Genomic DNA, 9,490 nt, shown 5'->3' with positions numbered 1-9,490 from the left:
GGTCGGGTTAGGTTCAGCCTAACACTAAATTTATTTTTTGAAGGTGGCCCTGATTTCAGGCCTAGATCTTATTCTTATCTAAATCTGGATCTGGTTGAGATGCGAGCGTCTTGGTACTGGATCCGCTGAAAACAAGTAAAATCTATTCATTTTACATTCAAAAATATAAAATGGGCTGGACTAGACCCGATTTCAATCTGGATCAATCGAGAATCCAGTGTGAAGTTTGGGCGAGATTTAGCTTGATCTATGGTCCAGACCTTGGGAGGATATAAAATGATCCACCAATCCCAAGGGTGAAAAAGAAATCCGACTAAGTTTTGTTCCGGATTCAATCCGCATTCGGATATATACTATGCAGATCCAACGGTCTAGGCTCAATTCGTATCTGGCCCATCTCGAAACTCCGACCCGTTTACATCCAACCAAACGTCTTCCAGGTCCAACTGAATACCGGTAGGACATAATCGTCATTTATGCCATTAAATAGGGGTAAAAAAATAATAACACTCGCTAAGCCCTCAAAGTCCTCGCACTCCCCGCCCGGCCCCTTCGCACCAGTCGTCGCATATTCCACCACTTGAAATTACCATTCTACCATCTTTCCGGTACATCTCTCCTCCCTTCATGTATCTCCGCCCCCGCTACATCTTCTCCTCACTTCACGATGGCTCGATTCTCGCCCTCCGTCGTCTTCTTCCCCAAGAAAGAGAAAAAATAATCGAGTTGCAGAAAAACCCTAATTTCGCCCCCAAATTTGTCCTAAAATTCTTGCAGGATCGGCCTTCGCTGTCGTCGTCGGCGGAAATGAGGGGTTAGGGGTTTTGCCGGAAAAGGTATGGAGGGAGGCATAGTGGGAGGAGGAGGGAACGCTGGTCTGGGGACGGGCTCCCCGCCGCCGTTCCTGAGCAAGACGTACGACATGGTGGACGATCCAGCCACCGACTCGATCGTGTCGTGGAGCCAGGGAAACAACAGCTTCGTCGTGTGGAACCCCCCCGAGTTCGCCCGCGATCTCCTCCCCAAGTGCTTCAAGCACAACAACTTCTCCAGCTTCGTACGCCAGCTCAACACCTACGTGAGTTCGATTCCGTCTTTTTTTCTTTCCTTTGATGGTTGCTTTGGGGTTCGATTTCGCTTCCGCGGACGATTGGCGGTAGCTGTGGTTGTTTATGTGGTCGAATGGCGACGGTTTCGTTTGATTCGATTGGGTTTTACGGGTTTTGTGTTTGAGTTAGAGGATTTTGATGTTGCTTGCGTGATTCTGTTTGTGGGTTTCTTGTGATTGATCGAGAAATAGAGTTTTGGGAGGATTTTTTGTTGTTGTTGTTGAAATTTGCTCGGATTTGATGCATTTATGTGGCATTAGTGGGAAACTCTCTTTTATTGCAGAATTCGGTGCATATTGTTCTTTATTTTACGCTAATATGTGAAGTGCCTTTTTTTCTTTTCTTTTTCTTTTTATTCTTCCTTGTATTCATTAGTTGAATTACTGGCTTCTATGACTTATGACCACGGGATCTTAGGCTTTTTGAACTTCGTGATTTCGTTTTTTAATTTCTTGATATTCAGGATGCGATTAGGTGTACACATACCAGTTGCAAGCCGAATGAATCAGTGTATAACAATGCAGTCACATATTACTCCTAGGAAACCACCGTGGTTTATCCTTAGATATATAACCCTGTCCAATTATCTCCAAACAAGCCAGTTTCTGGGCTATGCAGTTACGCTCTTTAGGAGTCAGGGTGTACAAGCCTATACATTGATTTCATGACATTCTTGTTAACCAGGCCCTGTTTTTCCTTATCCATAAAGTGCTATGTTGATCAGACCAATGGGGGCTCTACTCCTTTGTATTACAAGCCTCAAGCTTGCAACCTTGGATCTAGGTAGTGGTGGACATCAGGTCGGTCTGGGCCAGCCCGATAACAGGCCTGAAGTCTCGAATGGCTTGCTCTGCCGCTGAAAGCTCAACCCGACTATTATCGGGTTGAACCCAGCCTGACATTATTCGGGTCAGGCTTTCATCCTGATGTCCGTGATCCGCCTAGAGCCCGATATCCGACAAGTCCGAGTTATGACCTGAAACCCGGTAGGCCTGAATAGTAATTAAATTGACCAGAATTAAACATGAATGCCAAACTGCCTAAACATAAATTCCCATGGGAAAGAGATTACCAGAACCCTAATTCGAGACAACTAAAAAATGATTAGAATTAAAAAAGGCTCTAACCTATAATCTTACCTTTTTGTTTATTTTTTCTGTACAACAACATTAATATAAAAGGAAACATAAAGAATGATCCGAAAAACCAAAGCTCCGACGAAATGTGATGCTGAAGATTGCTGCTGGTGGCTATCATTGTCTTGCCCGACCCAACAATTTTCGGGCTGGGACCACACAGTGCAGCCTGAGCTAATCGGGTTGGGCCTGGCCCGACAAATTTTGGGCTGGGACAACACATGAAGCCTGAGCCCTGCCCTAGTCGGTTCGGGCACCTGATTAGCCGTGGGTGCCCCCTGATGTCCACCCCTAGATCTAGATGGAATTTGATGGAAATAAAAGAGGATTGAGTATGGAGAGGTTGGATGGCTAAGATTGTGGGAGGTTTAGATGGAATAAGTTGGACGACTAAGATTGTGGGAGGTTTAGATGAAATAAGATGGACGGTTAAGATTGTGGGAGGTTTAGATGGAATAAGATGAATGACTTTGATGGAGAGATGAGTACATGATGATCTCTAGATCTTAGGTAGATCTAAGCCCTAGAGTCTCTCTAACACTAGGTTAGATCCAATCCTACATTAGAGAACTAGAGTAGGCCAAGAGAACTCAACAACAGTGCTCAATTCATTAATTGTCCAAAGATTACAAAATGAAGGCTAGAGGTCTTATCTATAGACTCTCTAAGCCAAGACTTTCTCTCGAAGCTACACAAGAGATCTATATTACAAGCAGTGTTATTAAAAACGCGCCTCAAGGCGCAAAAAGCGCGCCTTGCCTCAAGGCACAAAAAGCACGCCTCGCCTCAAGGCGAGGGCCTTTGTGCCTTGAGGCGCAGGTATAAAGCGCAATACCCCTGAGGCGTGCGCCTCATAGGCCTTGAGGCGCACACGCCTCGATTTATTTGCCTTCCAAGCCCTTATCTCACACCCTTTTCAAGGGGAAGGCTTAAAGGCTTCCATATTAGTGGTATCTCCATAGCAATAAGGGTGAAACACGTTGCATTTCACAATCGTTGCGGGCCAACATACTTCCAAGATCGTTAACCTCTGTAACGGTTTGAACGCTGGAACGTTGGAGCCGATTCTCAATGATATGGAGCACGACCCAGGGTCTGGCCCAGCATTGCCAAGTAGGTATTCAAAAGTCGAAAATTGGTTCATTGGATAAGTCTCTCATGGACGAAATATGGAGGAACTGCAATTATGCGGTGCGTCCAGCAATAGGTAGGGCAGAGGGAATTATAATGGCCTGGCACGAGGATTTGGTTGGTCTGTGGTGAATTTGGGAGATTTCTCAATTTTCATTCTTTTCCTGAATGGTGATCCCTTATCGTTCATCTTAACGGCAGTCTATGAACAGTGCATAAGTGTCCGTAAAGAACTTTTTTGGAGGTAGATTGAAGAGGTTGCTCGAGTATTCACCCCCAAAAACTTTGAACTGTTGGTGTGGAGGGTGACTTCAACTCACTCTTGATAGTTGACGATTCCAATGGTGTGCAGCAATACACAAGGAATATGCGGAGGTTTGCTAAATTTTTTAGATTTCAAGTCTATCTGATATGCCTTTCCAGCATTAAAAAAAAATTATAGGCTTAATAATCTGATACATGTGTTTGACAAAAAGAATAATTATGTAGAAATCCCTACTTTGCATGTTTTCGGTTTTGATGAATTTTTGTATTAAGGATATTGACAGAAATTTATTTATGTTAAGTTCTATAACAGGATATGGATGTATTAAGCCTAATGACAGTTTTGAATTTTTGTATTAAGCACATTGACAGAAAGTGATCTATGTGTTAAGTTCCAGGGCAGTTTTTATTCTTTTTAGAAAAGAATAATTCGTTTGTTTTTTATCCACAAGAATGCTTACTGATATTCTATGCTGCAGTTCATGCGCAGAATAATTCGTTTGTTTTTCTCATATTTTTTTCAGTATTTATTTGAGATTTTTTATTTCCTGTTGGTTGTTGCTTCATCAATAAAGATTTTATTTATTTATTTATAATTTTAGATATTTTTATAGTTTTTTTTAAGTTTTAAAAAAAAAAAACTTTGAGGCTTACGCTTTACGCCTCGCCTCAGATTTTGGTGGAGCGCCTCGCTACGCCTCAACGCTTTTCACAACACTGATTACAAGGCTTCTCAAAGAAACTTTTCAAGACCAAAATACCCTTCTATCCTTTTTACACCCTCCTCAGATTATGGATCCTAATACAAGAATAGCCCAAACCCACGACCCAATTACAAGATCATTAAGCCTATGTACAAGCTAAATGGACCCAGATACATATTCCATGCCCAAATATAAGTGGTCCGATCCAAGTGGATCTAGCCCAGGCCATGAAGCTTGTAACAGTCTGGTAGGGGTAGTTAGTACCCATCACATGAATCACCATGTGATGGGATGTTGCACGTTCAAAACCCTCTGATCTGTGGGTGGTTGAATAACTGTTGTAAAATGAGGGGGTCTTAATTCCTCCCAGCTCTGTTATGGAAAAAACAGAAGTGCTATGTTGATCAGTTTCACGACTCTCACCATATCCAACCATAAGATTTCATTATTTCATTATCACTTTCTGATCTAATGAAAATATCCTCAAAGATAGTAGACTACCAGTCTCATTCTCTTCATCCATTACTTCTGTATCACCAGCCAGCTGATTTTGAGAAATTCTTTTTAACGGTTTCTCATTGTGAAACCAATGTGCTATTCAGCTGTACATAATCCGAAAACAGAAATTTTAGTCCATCCCATAGTTACTGGAAGTGCTTAGGTGCATAGGGAAATGCACTTCTCTAGAATCGCGCTTCAGAAGCGTGAAACTTATTGTTTTGCCAAATATATAGGAAGCGACGTGAAATGTGCTTCCAAAAAACAAGAAGCACTCTTCTATTTTATGGGGAAACACATTTCTTTAAATAGCAAATCACTCTTCTCTAAACTAAATAAATGTGTTTTAGAGCTAATAGGAAACACGCTTCCTCAACAGAGGAAGGGTGTATCCCTCTTTATTGGTAGAATTTTCTTTGCATTGTCTTATAAATCGTAAGATTGTCTTTGGGTCATTTCTCTGTTTGCCAGTGGTATTTTTAATAAGTAATGAAAATTTGGAAACTCCTATCCTTCGTTCCTGTTAAATAATGTATCATAACTAGGAACTTTTATTTTTAGTTTAGTTTGTATAGGTTTTTTTTCCTTTTATTTAGTTCTTTTTGGTTGTATTTGACTAGTCAACATTTGACCAAGTCAAATACAAACAGTTGTTGGGCTCCCAATGACTCTCTCCTCTTGCTCCTCTATTGTATATAAATATGGGGCATTGCCCCCTCTCATTTGCATGTATTTTTTGAGTGGATCACAATCAATAATATTATTATTTTTTCCTCTTGTTGAATACCCTTTTTTGGGTATTTGTGTATGAACCTTTCTTGGTTCTTGTGCGTGTTCATTTCGGTACTTTGGTTGGAGCTCTTTGAGTATTTATTGTTGGTGTAGAAGCAAACATTCTTCAAGGAGCTCATCTTCTTCCAATTCCTTACCTTGTTATCTAGTTGCCCTATTTTCTTCCATTCTTGGGTTCTTCCCTAATGCTTATCTCTCTTACATTGACTCCGGCCGGCTAAGTTGAGGTGAGGCAGCTAGAATCGGTGAGAGTTGACAATTGCTACTAGGAGGTGAGTCAACGTCTTTTGATGCCATAAAAGGGCAAACACATTTTCTTTCTCCTCCCTTGCTTCACTGCCACACAGCAAACGAAAGACACACAAAGAAATAGGGTATGCACTTCATATTGGAGATGGTGATGGTCTCGGTATGCCCCCCTCTCAGTGTCTCTCTTTCATGATCCAAGCCAAGAGGAGGGTCTTGGCCCCTTGCTATGGGCTCTGGTTTGAGAATTGAGATTTGAGAAGCATGGGCTCTGGATAAAACCCTTTATAATATGGGCCCCATCTTTCTTTTCTTATTTTTTATGTTCAATCGATAGTTCATGAAAAATAAAATGGCATTTTCTATTCCATCTATATGTGCCCCCTTGCATGCACTAAGGATAAAAAAATACATATGGTACTTCTCTTTTAGAGCCTTTTTTTTATTGAGCCCTTTTGTTTGGACTTTTCTAAATTTTGTTTTCTTTTACATAGCGATTTTTTATCACCCCATCTTGTCCTTTAACCTGCTTCACCTCCACTTGTAATTGCATTATGACATTGCACATCCCCTTTGATTAATTAACTCATGCAAGATGATGACTACATGAATAGTCATTAGATCAAAATGTGAACCCTCAATATTATTCACTAAGGACACTTGTTTATAATTCAAATGATGAGTTAGTAAACAAGTTAATACTGATTTTAATGTTTATTTGTTCATCTTTTGTTGCTTGAATATTGTTTGTGTTGCTTTTACTTCAATTCGAGATATTTGCAATTTCACTTGTCATTTTTATGTTCTTAATCTGCTTCCTTGTTGCTTCGGTTCTCGCTTCATATTCACTTCCCCATCATTTCTTGAACGCTTCCTAAATGGTTCACGCTTCATGTTTCGCCCAGTTTTAAACAACTTGCTTTCGAATCACATATCACTTCTCTTATCAATTTCGTATCTCGGTAACTATGTTCCATCCTTCTGGATGAGGGACCCAACTGCCTGGATTTCCCAAGAAGTAGAGTATGCTCCCTCACTGTGTTAAGCACAATTCATGGTTTTCTGTTTGTTATATCTTTTGCTATTTGTTCAAAAGAAAAGGAAGGGAAGAAGAGAAGTGTTTGGTTAATGTGATGGATCTCCTTCTTATGAAGAAATGCTACAACCTTAATCTAGGGGCGTTCATTAAGTTGGAATATTCAAGGAGTCTGAAAGCTGACATATTATGTACAAAGAAATCTACTGTCCATGAATGGGAGGGACTGGATAGGGGTTGATGGAAAAATGGTTTGGTGACATGGAAAGGTTTCAATTTGATTGTATGTACACACAGTTTTCATGCGGTTCACAAGAATATATATGTAAAAGCAATGTGTATGTGTGGAGAAAAAGATGTGGTATTTGTCTTGTTAGGGTTGGTAAATTTTTGCCCTTCATGATGCCATTTTTCTGATGAATCCAAAATTCCAAAATTAAATGCATTTGAATAAGTTAAATCCTTCATCTATTTATGTTTGTTTCTTAGGTACGTTTTCTTATGAGCAGGGTTTTAAGAAAATTGATCCAGATAGATGGGAATTTGCAAATGAAGGGTTTTTAAGAGGTCAAAAGTATTTGTTGAAGACTATCTCTAGGCGCAAGTCCATCCACAGCCATGCTCAACCACAACCGCCTCAAGGACAGAGTGTCTCTGTTGGTGCGTGTGTTGAGGTTGGAAAGTTTGGGCTTGAGGAAGAAATTGAGAGGCTTAAAAGGGATAAGAATGTCCTTATGCAGGAGCTGGTTCGATTGAGGCAGCAGCAACAGGCCACTGACCATCAGTTGCAGACATTAGGTCAGCGCCTCCAAGGGATGGAGCAACGACAGCAGCAGATGATGTCATTCTTGGCAAAGGCAATGCAGAGCCCTGGCTTCTTGGCTCAGTTGGTGCAACAGAATGATGCTAATAGACACATAGCTGGAGTCAATAAAAAACGCCGATTGCCAAAGCAAGAAGCTGAGGCAGATGGTGAACACACCCCGAATGATGGGCAGATTATTAAGTACCAGCCTATTAACGAGTCTGCAAAAGCCATGCTCATGCAAATACTTAACATTGGTTCATCTCCCCGGTTTGAACCATCTTCAGACAACCCTGACGGTTTTTTGATTGATGCTGTTCCATCAACTTCTGAAACATTTGAGAATGGCAACTCATCAAGTCAATCTTCTGGGGTAGCCCTTGGGGAAGTAAAGCCGTCTTCTGGACTTGACTATCTGCCTGCTGCATCAGGAATTCTCAATGTTCCCTCATCTACGGTGCTATCAGAGTTTCAGTCTTCTGCTGGTGTACCAGACATGGTTGTGAACTCAAGTGAGTTACCAGATGCAAACGTGGCTCTATCCCCTGGAGACACAGTTCTTAACATTCCTGAATTCCCTCAGCTTCCAGTGTTGGTTCCAGCAAGTGGTGCTGCTGATCTTGCAAGTGGAACATATGTGCCTTCCAATTCTGAGGCAGGGTATATTGATCATATACCAGTTGATGGGTCTATGCCCATAGAAACAGACAAATCCTCTTCAGATGCTGATGTAGATATTTTATTTGCTGGCATGCCTATTTTGCCAGATATAAGTGATTTTTCCTGGGATCAGTTACTTCGAGAGACAGACGAAATCGAGGAGGTTGACTCAAGCACTCAGGATGCTGCTGTCTGGCAAAATGGTCCCAAATCGGAAGTGAAGGAAAATGGGTGGGGTAAAGCCAATATGGAGCAGCTTACTCAACAGATGGGGCTTCTTTCATCACAAACTAATGGGTGAACCTTATCAGTATATGAATTTGTGGGTCCTCAAGATGTCACATCCTGTGATCTGTTTTTTCCTTCGACAATCGACAGTAATTCAAGCTGCTAGTAAGAGCTTTTTGGAAATTACTGTCAGTTAACGTCACTGGTTTGCCCTCATATATGCAGCTTCTTTCTAGTTAAGATTGACAAACTAGATTACATGATCCATAGTGCACTCAACCTTTTGCTTTGTCTACTATTTTGTTTTGCTACTGAGGGGGTGTAATGTTGTAGGGGTGTACAAAGATACATGCCAGTTCTTATTTGTGTTGTGCAAATCACTTGTTCCATTTATTCTTAAAATAGTGAACCTTTCTTTAAGTTCTTCCTAATTTCTCTGAGGTTGGTTATAGCTTTTAGTGGAAGCTTTGATTCTACAATCAATTATCATCTTGCCAACAAAAGAAACTTCACTATATTTAATATTATGTACCCAGGCTTGTTGAAAGTTATTGGGCCCATAGGATAGGAAGATATAGGTCATTGGTTCAAACTGAAGGATGATATCTTAAGAAAAGCAGTTAACTATTTTAATGGTTGTCATGGAATGCTGAGAAGATGAAATCTAGACTAGATATTTTTTGATAAGGTGGAATTTTGAGCTTTGAGAACACTGTCTGATTCTGGCCGTGTTTGCAAACTTGGTGTGATTTTTCCTATTCTTGTTTTTTTTAAGAGAAGTTTTAAAAGGTAAGCATAATATTTAGTTTTGAAGGGTGTGACAATAGATGTATTCACCTTAATGCTGACCTCATGTTATGCGACACATTTTTGTGGTTCTC

General features: G+C 40.7%; 1 protein-coding gene across 2 annotated transcripts; it reads left to right on the top strand.

Moving 5' to 3' along the window:
• Positions 1 to 554: 554 nt before the first annotated feature.
• Positions 555 to 9,033, top strand: LOC149845260 (heat stress transcription factor A-1-like). Of its 2 annotated transcripts, XM_089997533.1 has the most exons (3): positions 623 to 1,078; positions 7,426 to 8,233; positions 8,489 to 9,033. In XM_089997533.1, exons 1-3 carry the CDS (start codon positions 839 to 841, stop codon positions 8,680 to 8,682), a joined length of 1,242 nt encoding a protein of 413 aa, XP_089853659.1. In that variant the 5' UTR covers positions 623 to 838; the 3' UTR covers positions 8,683 to 9,033. The 2 variants fall into 2 exon arrangements, with proteins under 2 accessions (XP_089853658.1, XP_089853659.1); XM_089997532.1 differs by having other exon boundaries at positions 555 to 1,078; positions 7,426 to 9,033.
• Positions 9,034 to 9,490: the final 457 nt, after the last annotated feature.

Source organism: Nuphar pumila, chromosome 2 (genome assembly GCF_984573655.1).
Source record: "Nuphar pumila chromosome 2, dmNupPumi1.hap1.1, whole genome shotgun sequence".
NCBI lineage: Eukaryota > Viridiplantae > Streptophyta > Magnoliopsida > Nymphaeales > Nymphaeaceae > Nuphar > Nuphar pumila.
The sequence above is the reverse complement of the archived record's forward strand: the minus strand, read 5'-3'. Positions and strand labels throughout refer to the sequence as shown.

Excerpts from the sequence above, each read along its gene's own strand:
- LOC149845260 (XM_089997532.1), top strand. The coding sequence starts at position 839 with ATGGAGGGAGGCATAGTGGGAGGAGGAGGGAACGCTGGTCTGGGGACG. Across the intron at positions 1,079-7,425 it reads TACGCCAGCTCAACACCTAC|GGTTTTAAGAAAATTGATCC; the intron begins GTGAGTTCGATT and ends TCTTATGAGCAG.